At 33.8% G+C, this 19185-nt stretch overlaps 1 protein-coding gene across 1 annotated transcript; it reads right to left on the minus strand.

The window, feature by feature from the left end:
* Positions 1-8573: 8573 nt before the first annotated feature.
* LOC146141452 (LIM and SH3 domain protein 1-like) lies at positions 8574-18922 on the minus strand. The gene is made up of 11 exons (XM_083390030.1): positions 18837-18922; positions 15719-15813; positions 13595-13631; positions 13332-13378; positions 11734-11775; positions 11432-11452; positions 10685-10724; positions 10232-10272; positions 9585-9746; positions 9147-9245; positions 8574-8823 (listed from the first exon to the last, which is right to left on the minus strand). Exons 1-11 carry the CDS (start codon positions 18877-18879, stop codon positions 8653-8655), a joined length of 798 nt encoding a protein of 265 aa, XP_083246156.1. The 5' UTR covers positions 18880-18922; the 3' UTR covers positions 8574-8652.
* Between the last annotated feature and the right edge of the window lie 263 nt (positions 18923-19185).

Below are 19185 nucleotides of genomic sequence, written 5' to 3' on the forward strand. Positions count from 1 at the left end.
TACATTTACAATGCTAGAAAATATTAGTTGTAGCTAATTTACCTCATTATAATAAACTTAGTTAGCCAAATATATGCCAAGAAATATTAAATTAGATAAGATGACCTTTGTTTTCCAACTTATTTTCTAAAATTTGGTCACCATTATAATGTAAAGTAAGTCCTAGGTAGTATACATGTTTGAAATATTATAAATTGAAACTAAAGCCCATATTTTGGTGTTAAATTTATTGGCTATTTTTATGGTGCATATTGCATCTAGTTTGCATTCTGTGGCAGATGCATACCAAATATTTTTAAAGCAATTTGTGTGCACACCTCAATAAATAAATTGCACACTTCAGAAAAGGTTGTATTGCAGTAGGATTTCAAACTTCAGTTATGCCGAAATATGTCTGCACATCTGGAAATTTGGTGATGTATGTCAGATATCTGTGCATCGCACATTCTTTGAATCACATTTTAGTGTAAATTTCAAATTTGTGGCATATAAATCTTAAGGTCCGAAAATATGTTACTTCCTTCTGTTCATGGTGGTCTGAAGGCATACAACCAAACTAATAAAAACTCATGAATATTATTAGCTGTAAAAGTATTGTAGTGATCTCAAGTTGATAAAAAATAGCTGCTGCATGAGGTTGCGAAGTTGTATAAAAAATAGTGCCCGATAAATTTAAATTTCATATTTCACTACCTTAATTGACCTTACTTTTTAACATTTTTGCATTCTTAACTTTTTCCATTAAGGTCATATACAAGTCATGATTTTTAATAAAATTTTGAACTTAAGTTGTTTATTATCTATAAGCTGCTTTAAGTTTAATATTACAGAATTTAATTAAATATTATCATGCCTGGCCAAATTAATTTATATTTTTGTTTTTTATTATTAAAAATATTTTTAGCATTTTATATAATTCCTAGATGTAATATTTCAGTCAACCCCCAAAATTAAGGACTTTGTAAGGTGAAAGTGCAAGTAAAAAGATGTCTCTGAAAGTGTTAAGTAACCTTTAAATCATTGGAAAAGCTCTCTGTATCAAGTCTACACCAATTTTACAAAGAAACAGCTTCAGTTTCCATCCCCACTAACAAACCTTTGTGCACGGAAATTAAAGAAAAGGTAATTTCCATTTTGTGTGTTGTACATTCCAAAACATTAATGTTTACCAGCACTTCCCAACCCGTGGCCGATGGTTTCCAGGTACCAAACTCGAAAATGTTTTTACAATAATCTTTTATAACGGCTTGGCTAATTTAGTCCACAGTTATTGAATTATGTAACCAATATACAAGGCCTATTTTATAAAAACATGCAAGTAGTTCAGGAGAAATATATGTATATCTAACATATTTAGTATTGTCTAGTGTCGACAAGGGAGTCCAATCATCTTACAAGGAGAAACAACTAGCGATGAACTCGTGGCGCCTATGTGCAAAAAATCATACAGTGAGGAAGAAAAGGACAAACAATTAAATGTAATTATTCTATACCGGTGGTTACTGTATATTTACCCCCCATCATTTCACACAATCGTTCGTGTTTGCCGCTTAAAACTCCACATGGTAAAATAAACAGATTTGGAAAATCATAAATGGCCCATTGATTTGAGTTATAGTTCCTAACAGGCCGTTTAAAATACCCGGAATCGATAGTTTATTGAACGATTTTATGGACTAGGTATGCCACATTTATTACGCACCACATTGTGCAATTTTGGAAAAACATATAAATAGTTTCCTGCTTTAGTACACTCTGATTATGTTTTTGTGCCTTGTTTTTAGCTATTAGTGCTTTAGATGTGAGTTTAATAAAATAAAAAACAACGTTTATGTGTTCCAGTGTTGGTTGACTACAAAAACTAAGTCCACTTACAAATAACAGTATTTTTGTTAGCTGATTTTTACGCATTTTGCGTTTCGTCCTTCAGTACTACATTCAAATTATGTCCGTGTTGGGTCGTTCCTTGTTCTACAATTGACGATTAAAAATCAAGCAATATATCCACCGCACAACGCAGTAAATCAAAACGTGAATTGAGCACACATTTTTGTAGTGGTTTATCGTGATATTTATTGATTCGATCCATATTTGCCCCTATGATTTCGTTGTATCTGGTAGGACACCAAAGGTCCAGCCACAAGATCGAAATATATATTTCGGAATTAAACAAAAATCGGACTAGGACCTAATACTCGTAATAATAACGTATAAACGGAATATGTCCTACGTATAAACGGAATATTTCCGGAATAAGACTGAACTTGCATGAAAGAACCAAGCCTATACAAAATTTCACCTAACCCCGCCCGTAGGTACATCACAAACCCTTCTAATAATTTCAACTCTAAAAACAATTTTCTAACCCTAAACAGGGCCTAAAATCGATACCAAAACAGCGGAGCCTTAACGGCGCCGTTCCATCTAGGGTGCCCAAGCGTCGACACCAAAACAGCCGATGGCCCTGATCGTCCCCCCATACACTCTCCTTCCAGTTTCAGACATTTTTTGGCCATTAAACGCCCTGTTTCGATGAATTTAGGACTTTCCGGCGGGTATGTGTGTTATTCAGGCGGTTTAGATCTTATTCTGTCGTGGAAATTAGGCCTACTGCGTATTTGGCTTTATCATGTCGTTGGTTTTGCTTTGTAGTTATTATTGTATGTTCCCATCTGATTCCTATAAAACTGTCTTAAATGATGCCAAGGTGTAATGACTGCTAGCGATGGATACAATCGTGTTGATACTCTTAATAGCTTACGTTACAACATGTTGGTCATCTCGGACAAACTTCCGACGTCAACCTGGTTTTAAAATGGCCATATGCCTGAAAAAATCCATCTCTTAAGGTTTTAATACTGTTAGCACTGCTGTATTGAGGCATTGTTTTAACTACGTGTGACGAAACGAAACTAAACAATTATGGTTTGTTCAATGAGAACATATTATTGACTTGCGTCTAAAAGTTGTTCACAATATTTGTCAAAAGTTAAAAAGCTTAGTATTAATGCACATTTCAACATACTAAACCATGCCTATTAAAGATTTTCATCCTGGCAGCTGCACAGCCGACGTTTTTAATTCCAGCTTAAAAAGTTTTAGATTTCCAGCTTAAAAGCACTGTAGTATAAAGTGACTTAGGTACAACCGTGAGAAAGTCAGCTTTGCAACAGTCAGCACAAAATTCAAATTACGAACAAGGTACAAAATGTAAACAAACAGTTTTTGCACAAGTATCATTGTGTTTATATCTTCTACAAATGTAAAAGTAACTCATTTTTAACCGAAGTACACTTTGGGTACTGGTATACTCAAAACGTGTACATGAGAATTAAAACAGCCACAGGCTCTCGCAGACAATTGTCGGCTGTGCAGCTGCCAGGATGAAAATCTTTAATAGGCATGGTTTAGTATGTTGAAATGTGCATTAATACTAAGCTTTTTAACTTTTGACAAATATTGTGAACAACTTTTAGACGCAAGTCAATAACATGTTCTCATTGAACAAACCATAATTGTTTAGTTTCGTTTCGTCACACGTAGTTAAAACAATGCCTCAATACAGCAGTGCTAACAGTATTAAAACCTTAAGAGATGGATTTTTTTCAGAAATATGGCCATTTTAAAACCAGGTTGACGTCGGAAGTTTGTCCGAGGTGACCAACATGTTGTAACGTAAGCTATTAAGAGTATAAACACGATTGTATCCATCGCTAACAGTCATTACACCTTGGCACTATTTAAGACAGTTTTATAGGAATCAGATGGTAACATACAATAATAACTACAAAGCAAAAATACATTAAGCACAAAAATCTATAATACCATAGTATGAAGACCAACGACATAATAAAGCCAAATACGCAGTAGGCCTAATTTCCACGACAGAATAAGATCTAAATCGCCTAAATAACACACATACCCGCCGGAAAGTCCTAAATTCATCGAAACAGGGCGTTTGATGGCCAAAATAACGTCTGAAACTGGAAGAAGGAGCGGTGGATATATTGCTTGATTTTTAATCGTCAATTGTAGAACAAGGAACGACCCAACACGGACATAATTTGAATGTAGTAATTAATAAAATTATTTATTTTAATACACTGTTCGGCCTCTTTTTTTAATACTAAGGACGAAACGCAAAATGCGTAAAAATCAGCTAAAATACTGTTATTTGTAAGTGGACTTAGTTTTTGTAGTTAACCAACACTGGAACACATAACCGTTGCTTTTTATTTTATTAAACTAACATTTAAAGCACTAATAGCTAAAAACAAGGCACAAAAACATAATCAGAGTGTACTAAAGCAGGAAACTATTTATATGTTTTTCCAAAATTGCACAATGTGGTGCGTAATAAATGTAGCATACGTAGTCCATAAAATCGTTCAATAAACTATCGCGTTCCGGGTATTTTAAACGGCCTGTTAGGAACTATAACTCAATCAATGGGCCATTTTGGATATGATTTTCCAAATCTGTTTATTTTATCATGTGCAGTTTTAAGCGGCGATCACGAACGATTGTGTAAAATGATGCGGGGTAACTATACAGTAACCACCGGTCTAAAATAATTACACATTTAAATGTTCGTCCTTTTCTTCATCACTGTATGATTTTTTGCACATAGGCGCCACGAGTTTATCGCTAGTTGTTTCTCCTTGTTAGATGATTGGACTCCCTTGTCGACACTAGACAATCCTAAAAATGTTAGATATACATATATTTCTCCTGAACTACTTGCATGTTTTTATTAAATAGGCCTTGTTTATTGGTTACATATTTTAATAACTGTGGACTAAATTAGCCAAGTCGTTATAAAAGATTATTGAAAAAACATTTTCGAGTTTGGTACCTGGAAACCATTGGCCACGGGTTGGGAAGTGCTGGTAAACATTAATGTTTTGGAATGCACAACACGCAAAATGGAAATTACCTTTTCTCTAACTTCCGTGCACAAAGGTTTGTTAGTGGGGATGGAAACTGCAGCTGTTTCTTTGTCAAATGGGTGTAGACTTGATGCAGAGAGCTTTTCCAATGATTTAAAGGTTACTTAACACTTTCAGAGACATCTTTTTACTTGCACTTTAACCTTACGAAGTCCTTAATTTTGGGGGTTGACTGAAATATTACATCTAGGAATTATATAAAATGCTAAAAACATTTTTAATAATGAAAAACAAAAATATAAATTAATTTGGCCAGGCATGATAATATTTAATTAAATTCTGTAATATTAAACTTAAAGCAGCTTATAGATAATAAACAACTTAAGTTCAAAATTTTATTTAAAATCATGACTTGTATATGACCTTAATGGAAAAAGTTAAGAATGCAAAAATGTTAAAAAATAAGGTCAATTAAGGTAGTGAAATATGAAATTTAAATTTATCGGGCACTATTTTCTACAACTTCGCAACCTTATGCAGCAGCTATTTTTTATCAACTTGAGATCACTACAACACTTTTACAGCTAATAATATTCATGAGTTTTTATTAGTTTGGATGTATGCCTTCAGACCACCATAAACAGAAGGAAGTAACATATTTTCGGACCTTAAGATTTTTATGCCACAAATTTGAAATTTACACTAAAATGTGATTCAAAGAATGTGCGATGCACAGATATCTGACATACATCACCAACTTTCCAGATGTGCAGACATATTTTGGCAGAACTGAAGTTTGAAATCCTACTGCAATACAACCTTTTCTGAAGTGTGCAATTTAGTTATTGAGGTGTGCACACAAATTGCTTTAAAAATATTTGGTATGCATCTGCCACAGAATGCAAACTAGATGCAATATGCACCATAACAATAGCCAATTGTTAAAGTTAAATTTAACACCAAAATATTGGCTTCAATTTATAATATTTGAAACATGTATACTACCTAGGACTTACTTTATATTATAATGGTGACCAAATTTTAGAAAATAAGTTGCAAAACAAAGGTCTTCTTATCTAATTTAATATTCCTTGGCATATATTTTGCTAACTAATCTTTGTATATGGCCGTATTAGTCTAATTCTAAATAGAGGAATCAGGTGGCACTGTATAAAGACAAATTGTATATCATTTTGACCTGATAAAGCACGGTTGTGCGAAAGCTTGTCGAGAATCAAATACAATTTGTCTTTATACAGTGCCACCTGATTCCTTTATTTACTAACTAAGTTTATTATAATGAAGTAAATTAGTTACAACTAATCTTTTTTAGCATTGTAAATGTAAATAATATTGTCTTTTAACTAATAAAACTTCGGAATGAAAGTCAATAGCCAGAAACAGCATTATTAGCTTTAGCAACAATAAAAGTATTGGCGACTGTACTGTTCGGGTGGGGGCCACTGTGGAAAGTATGGCAAGTGCACCCAGAAAAAAATCTGAACTGCACCCTAAACATGTAAAACGTTCGTGCACCCTATTTATATGTTTACAGTGCAATGTATGCAATACGGAGTACATGAGAAAATTATAACGTGGAAGTCTGAAAATTCGAAAGCAGACCAAAGATGCACTTTTTTCGTGCTGGTCTAAAGTCCTACCACAACGCACATTATTTTGGTTAGGGTTAAAAATAAATATAAGAATACTTGACCCACCCACATCCAAACACTAACTCTCGCCGCCCCTAACCCTAATATTGTGCGTTGATTTAATAATGTGGTAGGATTCTAGACCAGCGCCCTTTTTTAACTTTGTTGCACCTAGTCACCCGAATTTTTTCGGCATTGTACCCGCGTGTTCTGTTATACTTTCCAGATTGGGGTAAGGGTGGTTCAAGTATTATTATTAATAGTATTGCTTAACCTATACCCAAACCGACACGCTAACCCGCACCCTAACCCAAATAATGTTCGCTAAGGTAGGCTTCAGCACCAATAAAAGCTTTTAACCTTCTATTTACTGGGTAAAATTATAAACATCGCATTAACTTGGTACAGTTATAAACTTTTCTGCATTTCTAATATCCAAAACTGTACAAGATAAAAAAATCTGTAGGCTGCATCGCTTGGCAACGTTTCGTTATGCATGATTAGTCTGCGCATTCGCTGTTCGCCTGTATCCTGTTCTTATACGGTCCGCTTAAAGCGTCTAATTTCTAACACATATTCTAACACAGACGCTTCAAAGCCCCGAATTAACCTAATACGAACGCTACAAGCGTTGAAAACAAATCGAATCGGGTGAAAACTCCACGTGTTTTCAATGAGCCTATGTATTTTAAGGAAAATAATCCGCGGCCCGGATTAAATTGCTTGGCGGGCTGTTGCCCAGGTTACCTCTATGTGGTTCTAACGTTTTTGTTTCGCGTTTGTTCAAGAAAAAAGTTGTTTTTAAATCGTTTTTACTTTTTCTCGTATGCTTTTTGCTTGCCAAAGCCGATAACTGACCAGCTAATACCCAACGCATTTTCCTTTGTGCTATTTTAAATGCTTATGAAACACTAAACTAGACAAAACGATATGAACACCACGCTTGCGGGAAACCCTATCCGCCAGAAATTGGTGCCAAAAAAAAACCTAAACATGTCTAGTAGATCGACATTATCTTGATAAAGACGTTTGATACGAACTTGTGTCACCTTAAATTAATGTGACTGGGAATTTACTTAAAATAAATTTGCTGGCTGAATGTGGCTTACTTTTGAGAAAAACAACAAGCAGATTTTGTTCATTTTGGGAATGTGAAATGTATTTATCAAGCTTTGAAATGTATTTATCAAGCAACATTACAGATCCGTACATAGTGTACCTAGTGTAACGGTATACGGTATAGCATTGAAGCTAAACTGGAACATCTGCAATTTAAAGCAATCTATCACAGTATATCGCGAATTTGACTTATTTCTGAGAAAAACAACAGGCAGCAGATGTTGTAGTATTGCGATTTTGTTCATTTCGGGAATGTTAAGCACATTAATTGGAATAACATTATAACACAACGTTGTTACCACATAACCACTGCATTAAGGAAGGGGGCGAAAAAAAGGTTTGGACAATGGAGGTGTAGTATGTACAACACAAATCATGTGCGATTAAATTTACACACAAGAATGGCCGTCTTTGTTACGGCTGAAAAGTTAGTGTAGCATAACGAAAAACAGGACACACATCTTTACAAAAATGTACAAATTTCGCAGACATTGAAAAAAATAGTTTTACTTTGAATTGGGCTAATAATTCGGCAACAGTTAAATGTAGAATGAATACAAAACCAATATCGATAGTAGGTAGGCTGCGTTCCACAAATTTACTTTATTCATTTTTAACATCTTAACATTCAATATTCATTCTTCTGTAGCATGTTTTTCTTTGTTTAATGATTTTTAATTTAAACAAATAAAAAAAAAATTCGGTCCTTTTAATGAAAAACTTTTGCAAACTACCGGAATTTGCTATTTAGATAAAACGTTTAAAAACATACACAGAATGTACCACATAATAATACTTTACTTACGGCTTTGTTACAGAAAGTTTAATTTACAAGCAAGCCAGCCAGCATATCTAATTCTTCAAAAAGCGTACATACAAATCCAATTTAAACAAAAGTTACGTTAAGTTTCCCCAAAATTAAAAAAAGAGCGAAAAAATCCGTTCTCTCCTTGGATGCGACGAGGCGGCAACCCGCGATTCAAACCGACCAATCAGATCTTCTCGACGTAGTTGCTGGGCAACATGCCGTACTGACCGGTGCGCTGGTTACGACCCTCCATCCAACCCTCGTCGATGATCGTCGTGTCGATTATGACGTCACCTTCCACGAACGATATTTCGTCATCGTCGGCTGCTGTGTAGTCGAACTGGGCCTTGTAGCCCTGTGGTATATAAAGTTACATTAAGTGAAAAATACAAAACTTACGGCTTTTTGGCAGGAGCTAGTAGCCACAATGCTTTTTAAGCCCCCTGTTCTCTAATAAGCTGTTGTGTGGGGTAACATTTAAAACTAGGGCCAATTTCGAATAGGCCATTATAGGTTTTGTTGATTTTATAAACGATTTTTGTGCATTTTGTAAACGATTTAAAGTAATTTTGACATATTTTGACCGAACGTGTGACAGAATCTGGACTTTTTTGACAAGTTGAGAAATATAATCGTCCTACTTGTAATAGCTTATAACAGATTGTATATTATACTCACGACTGTTTTTACAGGTGCTGGGGCTGGGGCTGGGGCTGGGGCAGGGGCAGGGGCAGGGGGAGGCGGTTGAACAACTGGCGGTGGAGGCTGGTGGTAGGTCTGCATGAAAACGAATCAAACTTGTATTGTTTGTACAAAGTTCGACTGTTCGGCATATCGGATAAAATATAGTTTTTGCAAGCAACATTAGTCCATAGTTTTTTTTCTGCATAAATACAAACTAAAAGTTGCACAAATGCAACCTATTCGGTGGCGTCAAAGTCCACGTAAAGCAATTTACAAATAACTTAAGTCCAAGCAAAGTCATTTACAAAATACCTTAAGTCACAGTCAAGTCATTCGTAAAATAACTTCAAATTCAAAGCCTTAAAAGCCTAAGAGAAGCTTTTCAAAAGTGAAACACAGCGTTAAATAAAGTGAGGGTTTTAGAAAAGATACCTGTTGTGGTGGCGGTGATCTTTGCGGTTCAGCTGCTGCGATGTGCTGTTGTCTGAGCATTTCTTCGTTCCTCTGATGCTGCTGCTCCAGGTGCGTCGGCTGGCGGTTCACAACCTCTTGCGGTCGAGCCCTACCCTCGTGACCAACCTCTGAAGGCGCCGTCTGAAGTTGGGTTAAATAGATTAGTTGCAAACTTACCTTCTTCTGTATGGACTTACTAAGAATATTCTAAGTACGTCTAACTACAACCCACAGCTATTCTCTAAAAATTTGTTTAAAACGTTCACAAAATTTTGCCTACTTCTATATGGACTTCTTAGTACGTCTTACTATAATCCCAAACCATTATCCTAAGATTTATCTGAAACGTTTATATGTTTTATAGTTCACTGGAAGCCGGTATGGGCGCGAGTTCGAAGCTCAGTCAAGGCTAGTTGTTTTTCTAGTCTGGCCTAGGGGCACAAAATGTTTCAAAATAATTACAAATCAAATCGCTTACCTAAAACACACACTCGCACAAATAATGTTTGTAATTTGATCAACATCAATATTAGAAAAAAGGTGAATAAAATTTAAATGACGGGTTAAAAAACAAATCACATTTTCTAATAACTTTTACCAACCAAAAATTATTATCAATAAATCACCTGATATCCAATGTTGGATGCCAACTTGTTTGATTTTGCAGCTAAAGAAAAATAAAAAAACACAAAATAAAAACACAAAGGCTTTGCAATTCATTATAACGATATGTATCTGTATTTATGCAGCTGAAAATCTGGGTTAACGTGGCGCCAACTGGCGGTAAACACACCTAAAGTTATAACCGCTAAATGTCGCCCACAAGTAAGAATGGATGTTCATGTAAACTTTATTTAAAACGCACAATATGACTGTAAGTAACATGTAGAATATGAAGAATGTCCAAAAACACCCAAAAATAAAAACAAATAAAACTATTTATCAAAAAAAGCTATCATCAGCATTCAACCCAAGAGCTTAATATCATCAGCGTTAACAAAAATACGCAATTAGTTTTTCTATGAAGGCTAAACACACACATATGTGTTCAACCACTGTGATCTAGTTGTTCTATTCACCTGTTCTGTTGGCGACGCTATCAGAGACCTGGGTGAAGCTCTGAAAACACAAAATAAACAATAAAAAAACAAATAAAATTAGGCGTATAGTCCACGAAACATTATTGGTTAAATATATACATTAGTTGAAAAATGCGTGAAATGCACTTGTTCGAATAAAGTGACAGCAAGTTATGGTTTAGAAACATATACATTTTTAGTGTAAATTTTTCATAAAAATTGGTTCAAAATTTATAAAATAGCAAATTTAAAAACAAATAGCGAAGTATCATTTCCAAAGCGTTACTACTCTTTCTTAGAAGGATAAGTAAAAATATAAACCGACGTTTCGGCAGCAGATGTATCAGCTGACCTCATCAAAAAGTTGCAACCATAATACACTAGCCAGCTTATATAGCTTAGAAATAGTGGAATGAAAGGCTATGATTACCGATCAAAAATGAGACGTCGCTGTAGTAAGCGATAACTTGAAACGCCAATTAATAACTTCATTTACACCAATTTCTATCTATTGAAATGTGCCTGGTGGAGCAAATTGTAGTATAAATATATAGGTCTGCTAATTAACATGAACGTTACATTCATTAGACAATTAAACGCTACGCCAAGCTATCTTTATCAATGATATACGAATAATCGAATTTAGTATAGATTTCACACAAAAACAATTTGTTGGTCCCTGAAGTTAAACATTCGTGATGAATTTGTTCAAATTATCACCAAGTTTAGAGTTGCGTTTCAACTTACCTTTAAAGCCTCTTGTTTGTCCTATAAAGATAAAAGAAAACAAGTTTAATGCATTGCATATACATTTTTTATGGAATCCAAAACCATTGGCAGCAGGTTTCTAATTGTCTAACACTGTTCCGCTGACGTGTATAATAACACTATATATTTCGTATATACTGGCATCGTCAGTTCCTATAAGTAGTAAAATACATATACATAGCATTACATTTTCCCTGGTTAATTGGAATTTTATTAAATGATGCACATTCTTTACTCGTGGCCCAAATTAATTGGCAATTGTCTATAAATAGTCGACTTACCTTTCTGTATACGATTTCCGATATGTTTTTCTGTTGCTGCGACTGTGAGACAACAGTTCATCGTTAAAATCGCACATTAAATAAATAAGCCAAGATTCAATTTCCCGCAGACAATAAAATGTAAAAGAAAGATTCTTTTTTTCGTATCAGATGATGTTAAGACTGCTTATAAACACAGATAAAACATAAAATCATTTCTTAAAATTATATTTTTCGCCTTATGAATAGGCATCATCAGTTTCTTTACAAAAACTAGGTTAATGTGTTTTAAATTTGTAAAATTATGTAGCGTTACGTATGGTAACTTCTTTATCAAGACGATGTCGAGTTATTCGACCTTTTTGGCTTTATTAAGCTACATGCTACATTAAAAGCATAGTGGAAATTAAAAAAAATCTGTGGTGTAACATGTGACTTAGCAAAAAACAAGGGATTTTAAACATTTTTTTGTGATCAAAATTAAGTATATTTATATTTTGAACATAGGAATATTCACACTACAGTAGAAACTACAAACAATTTTAATATAACTTAATAATGAAGGTCAAAGCCAGATAATTTGAATGAATCGACATTATCTTAATGATGCGTAACGTTACATAATTTTGTAAATATGATACACATTAACCTAACGCTCCACATAACAATTTTTTTGATTTACTTGACTGATATTTAGTGATTACAGAACGGCTTATCAACAGCCTTTTTGAAAAACACAACAACCTGTCGTCTATTTTTGGCTGTTAAAATTGTTTACAAAACAGGTATAAAACATAAAATCATTTCGTAAAAATTTTACCGAATTATATATTTTGACGATCGTTTTTATGGTAACAATTATTCCTCAATAAGATGTTTTTATACGAACTTGTATCATCTTCAGTTAAGTCGTAAAATTTTAAAGGTTGGAACGCATGTTTTGAGAATCATTTTTAAGCTATATTACAGATCTGTAAAATTTGCTTCTAAGATTTCAATTGTTTAAACTTTTTGACTAATCCGCTTGTAGGCGCCAATGAGCTTTTAAGAGAAATAGAAATACGTTTTTTACAGATTGATCAGATTTAAAACTAAATTTCTCACTTCGACGTATATTTTTAATTGCTGCATTACTTCTAAAGGTTACCAGAACGTAATCGCTTGAAAAAAAAATTGTTAAGGGTTGATAAAGACTTGGGTAAACTGCATTTTAAAGTCTTGAAACCCTCATGTTATATGACTCGTTTGTTTTAAACGTGATAGACCATGACGTAGTTTTTGCACTTTTGCAAAATCGTGTATTGTTTGGAAAAAATATTGGCGCAAAATAATAAAAATAGAAGTGTACCGGTATGCGGAATGTTTGTAAATTGTCGATAGTCCTTCAAAATTAAGGGTCGGTAAGCTTGAATATTTTAATTTTTGGAAATCAGTCCGTGACCAAAAAGGATGCAAAAAGTTTTTAATCAAAATGATGTAGATTTACTTGAATTCATTAACAAGCTTCATTTCCTGCATATTGTACCTAAAACAATTTTTTTTTCAAGTGTTATCAACGGTTTTATTTGGTTTATTTGGTATTTTAACAACTCTGCTTTACATTTTAATCTTAAACTTACAAGTCTCTTTGCTTCTGGAGTATCAGCAACTGCAGTAAACTTTGTAGCTGAAAATGAAAGTGAAACAAATTAGAAACTTTAAACGAATTAATATCACAAGTGACTGGGACTTGATTTAATATTTGTTGAAAATGACTTGTCTTGGACTTTAGTTGTTTTAAAATGACTTGACTGGGACTTAAGTCATTTTAAAATGGCTTGTCGGAAACCTATGTCATTTCAAAATATTTGTATACCATTGCAAAAATATAAGTTGTACTTACTTGGGTAATGGACCACGCAGTAGGGAATCTTGTTGTACTGTAAAGTAAAAATATAAACAATTAAAATAGGAATGTCTTTTTTGTACTGCAATTTGGGTAAGGGATAGAACATTCTGAACTCTGGTAAATTAGCACAATAAGGTAGGGGTGGGCACTTGTTGTTAAGAACAGAAAATGTTTTGGCGGGCCAGATTAAAAAGGGCATTTGAAATACATGTATAATAAAAAAGTGTGATTCCTTTGTAAAGAAAGCTGTTTATAGTTTTGTTGGAAAGAGTATGGCAAATAGTGAGGATGCATTGCATGTGTAATTTATTCATCAAATCTTACAAAATTACGAAAAATACGTAAAAGCATATGTTTACTTTAATAAAGAGTAAACCGCGGGCCGGATTAAATTGATTGGCGGGGAGCAGTTTTCCAAAGCCTACCATAAGGTGTTAAAAAGCCCCACAGGGAGATAGTATTGAAGTTAACATATCTTCACATTTTACACAGATGACACGGACAAAGCGTTTTAAAAGAATAAATATGTCGACTTTGTTAAATGTGTGGATTTCATGATTTTATTGGCAATTTAACGCAACTTTTCAACATTAGGGGATTCTTATAGGGGTAAGCTATACCACAGCATTTTAAGTCGCTTCGGGTAACAATAAACTCGTTAAGCGTATATTTTTTCATTAAACGTGGAAAGGTATTTTTTCGTAGGTTAATTAACCGAAATTCGCTTTTTGTGTATATATGTTGTTGACCTATTTATTAAAAAAATTACCTTTCAAGGTCGAAATTGCTGCATTAGGTGCTAAATCGTGGCTAAACGACCTATATCGATTTAGTATCGGACACCGCTGTTACACGTTGATTGGATACATTTTAACGCAATTTATTATACCTCATTGGAGTAAGGTATGCCCCTACTTGGTGTTTAACTCAAGATAGCTTGTGTTAAACCTTTATCAATCTCAATGAAACCTATTATAATAGGGATAAGGTATGTCCTTCCCTCTTTTGTAAATGAATTTAACTTGTGCTAAACCTTTATCAAAGCACACAACTTGTTAAATAGAAAATTACTTATCAAATAGAATCATACGTTTAAACACAATTCAAGGATAAAATTGTCGATTATATTGAATGTGTTGCCTGTCATAACCTAACGAAACTTCAAAGTGTATTTCGGCAATGGAATTATACGCCAGGAATAATGTGAATGAGCTTTTTGCATAACACGTCAAATAGCTTAAGTTAACTTTATACATGTTTTAATAAAAAACACGTAGATTGTTATGTGATATGCGTTTCATCGCAATTCACTGTCATTGAAACAGTTTAAATAGAACAGCGCATTGTTTAGGTCCTTGATGTGTAACTTTTAAGAGGCCCTTCAAATTATTACCCTTACTAAAATGAGAATAGAAGGGCTACTTGAAACCTACCACGTGGCCCAAAATGCAAAGAGCTCTTAGGTATAGCAGCACGGAAGTTCGATTTGCTCTCTACTTCCAACAATTTTATCTTTTAGGACTTTAAATGGAAATCAGCTTATATTGTTTGTTTTAAAATAGCTGCTTAATGTTTTTTTAATGGGGGTAATGTGGTGGAGACTAAATGCATTTCTTATTAACGAATAAGTTTTGGCTACCAGTATTAAATAAAATGCTTTTTCAAAGGTGCCTCTTTACCTTCAGCCTACCTTTAGTCTACAACTCTAAATAATTGCGTTGAGTCAAGCAATTAGTATACTTGAGCAACTTACGTAATCGATCTAAATCATTACAACGCCGGGTGTTTACGTCACGAAAATAACAGGAAAATAACAAATTTTATCCAAATTCAATAATTCAAGTTATGATTTTAAACTTTATTTTGAATGCCTAAAGTTGACCCAAAACGTTTATAGATATTTTAACCTAAAAACGCTGCAATCTTAGAACTTTTACTTTTTGAAAAGACAAAAAGGGGAATTAGAATATGTAAATTTTTAGATTTTTTTTACACTCAACCCTTTGAAGTTCACCTAAAAAATTTTGTACGTATATAACCTGAGAATGATCTAACGCTGCAATCTTAGAACTTTAACTTAAAAAAAAGGGGGGAATAGAATATGTTTTTTACACTTACCCCTTTGTATGTCTTCATAGTGAGCTTGAGGTCACAAGTGTGGCAACGAAAACATGCTTTATGCCAAGTCTTGTCCAAGCAGTTGAACTTCTCCACTGAAACCAAAACACGGGGTTATTTAAACGGTGGGTACATTTTTGCTTTTTAATGCGATTAAAATGCTGAACAAAGTTGTCTGTTTATTTTGACTGGAAGCTGGAAAATCCGAACATGGAAGTAAAGCAATTTAAAGAAAATAAAGAAAAATAATATTTTGTCACGAAATCTAACTTCAACATAATTTAGTTTTTAAGGCTTAAGTAAACACTAAAAAAATACAAAAACGCAAATATTTAAACTTCTCGCGAGCTTTGGCATTAAAATGACCCACGAAAAATTACACCCTTCAAGGGGTGTTACTTGGAAGTTTGACTTTATATAACACATATCGGGAATAAAAACAACCAAATATATTTTCTCATGACCATGTTGAATAAAGTTATTCGAAAAGTTTAAAATGTTACCTTTTTTTGTATGGGCTTTGATATTCATTGTACGTTTAACTACAGCCTCAAACCATAATTATCTTAAGTTTTTTTTAAAACGTTCACAAAATGCTCTACTTCTGTATGGGCTTTGATAGTCTTACCACGTCTTTCTCTCTTGTTAGCGGAAGTAATATATTTATTAGTAGGCAATTTCCACCCACTGTATTCTATGTACTTACTCCACTCATTACTATAATCTTTTAACGTTAAAGTTCGTTAACGCACAGTTTAGTAAAAAAGCAACCAAAATAACGCCACATGTTATACAATGACGAAACGAGTTGAACATGAAAAAAACGCCCCTATTGTCAGTTGTGTACACGTTTAACTAATTCTCAGCTGTTTGAAATTTGAATCTTAATTGTTTTATCATAATTTTATTTTAGGGTATAATGGCTGAAGGTTGTAGTTAGACGTAGAATGAATATCAAAGCCCATACAGAAGTAGGTGGCATTTTTAATGTTTCGAATAAATCCTAAGTCGTTTCAAAATGACTTGTTTACAACACTGGAACCTTTATAAAAACGATAACTACCATCCAGCAATGCGGTACGTAATCAAAGAATTATAACCGTTGCAAATACGTTACGGATTTTTGCAGCCGAACACTGTATTTAGCTTATACGCGAAGTGAGTGGAATTTTTCTTACTGAAGCCTGTACGAGCTTAGACGCTAGAATTTGCTTTTTGCGTTTTTATTGCTTTTACGTGTAGTATGAAAAATGTGTCAAACAGCCTACAGCCATTGCAAGCCTAACCGCCAAATACTTTCGTTGTCGGTTAAAAGGTTCAAGGTTTAAGCCAGTGCTTCTCAACCGGGGTGCCGCGGCGTCCTGGTGTGCAATTTCTAATGCTGTAGGGTGCCGATAGGTATTTAAAAATTTTAGGAATCTGATTTTTCTCAATTGGTATTTCTTGGTGCAACTATTTGTCTCCGATTAGAGACCATTATATCAAATGACATTTTTTTAAATGTTTTAAGTTCTTTGTTTGTTTCAGTTTCCTTCATAGTTAGATTTCAGTTATTCAACAAAAATTCCAGTCGTGGTGCGAAAATCTGTTTAATATTTTCCAGCGGTGCCGTAAGCCATAAATGGTTGAGAACAACTGTGATAAGCAAGACGAAACGGCTGAATTTTAAGCGCACACAACACACAGACCTTTTATTTACTGTTTTAACACACTAACGCGTTGTAATGGTTGGTAATATGATATACAAATTGCGATGACGCCCTTTTTGCAAACCACTCTGAACAGACCTAACCTTATAACACTAGATTAGTAATGCCTTGTTTTGCACATGTTTAGCAAAGGATTATCAAAATCAATTTAAATACTTTTAGGGGATTAAGGTAGAATATTCGGCGTTTATTTCTAAATGTTCCTAAAAAAATATGAACATTTAAATTGGTAAAAAAAGCAATAATTTAACTAAAAATTATACAAGAAAACAAAGTAACTGTAATCAAATAGCAAAATTGTATATAAAAAGGGCAAATATAAGCTTTTACAATACTAAGCCTCTTTGGAAGCAATTTTAGTTGGTAGCCGTCTTTTTCTATTTCTAAATAAGGAAATCATGTGGCAGTGTTAACAAGAAATTGCATTCAAATCTTGAAAAGCTTTCGCACAACCGTGCTTCATCAGGTCACAAATCTCCTACTTTGACCTGATGAAGCACGGTTGTGCGAAAGCTTGTCCAGATTTTAATTCTTTGAAAGCAGTATATTCTGATTCTGAGTAAAACTACTTAGGCCCCTATTCCATATATGTCGTTTTACTTTAATGGTTAATGTCGCGAACTTTGAACAGTTACCATATTGAGCCATAAGCGCCGCGTTTAAAGTTATAATCGATTTCCGCTTTAAATCAAATTGTCCAGAGTTCAGTTTTGTCTCACGAATACTGAATGTCGTTGAGGTCCCTTGCGGGCATGTTAGGCTTTGTTTTGTGGCCGGACTATAATTGCAAACCTACTCCAAAGAGGTTAAAGGCCAATAGAAAACGAACAAGCTTTACGAAAACTATTTTGACTTTGCTTTACATACATCTAACCTAGAAAATCTACACCGTAAAGGTTAAAAATAAAAACAACGTTTTCAGAAAGTTGTTTTAGGTTTAGTAAGAATATATAAGTCCATACAAAAGTAGGTAACATTTTAAACGTTTCAAATAAATATTAGGATATTGGCTGGAGGTTGTAGTTAGACGTAGAATAAATATCAAATGCCATACAGAAGTAGGTAGCAGCATTTTTGTGAACGTTTCGAATAACCCCTTATTCATTTTCAACATGATATTTTCCAAAAAGAAATACCTTTAATAGTGAAAATAAGCTTAGTTTGATTGCAAGCCATGATTAAACAGAATAGTGGAATCTGGTGGCACTGTATAAAGATAAATTGTATTGTATTCTCGACAAGCTTTCGCGCAACCGTGCAAAATCAGGTCAGAGTAGAAATGAAGGCAATTTAAACGCGCAAGTAGAAGGACAAGCGCGATTAAAATGCGATAAGACAAATATGGCCATTTAAAAAAATTAGTAAACAAAATAGCTGCTGTAACTTAATCACAACAATGGAAAACTTACCTGGATAGACAATCTTTTTGCATTTGGCGCATGGCGGATTCATGATTCCCAGTTACAAGCTGTTAACAATACAAACCTAATGTCCTGGTAAATATACAACAAACCTTTACATTAACATGCAATACACTGTTTTTACATTCTCAAACGATCAAAAGCAGTTGGATGTAAAACATTGTTTAAAAGTGTTAGACTGACGAAGTTCTAATACGATAAAAATGTAGTTTTTAAGACCAATAAAATATCAGAAAGTTTTGGTGGTTTTTTGATGTAATATTACCATATAAGGTAAAAAGGTTGAACAGTGTTGTAATGACTTATCACTTGCCTTAAGTGCACTTGGGTCAGTTTT

The sequence above is a fragment of the Ascidiella aspersa genome, chromosome 5 (assembly GCF_963924565.1).
Source record: "Ascidiella aspersa chromosome 5, kaAscAspe10.2, whole genome shotgun sequence".
In the NCBI taxonomy this organism is placed as follows: Eukaryota; Metazoa; Chordata; class Ascidiacea; order Phlebobranchia; family Ascidiidae; genus Ascidiella; species Ascidiella aspersa.

Bases quoted from the DNA above. Each gene is read 5' to 3' on its own strand.
- LOC146141452 (XM_083390030.1), bottom strand. From the start codon at position 18,879: ATGAATCCGCCATGCGCCAAATGCAAAAAGATTGTCTATCCAG. The intron at 11,776-13,331 runs GTAAGTTTAAGA...GTTGTCTCACAG, and splicing joins CTCCAGAAGCAAAGAGACTT to TCGCAGCAACAGAAAAACAT. The intron at 8,824-9,146 runs GTGAGTATAATA...TATATACCACAG, and splicing joins CAGCACCTGTAAAAACAGTC to GGCTACAAGGCCCAGTTCGA.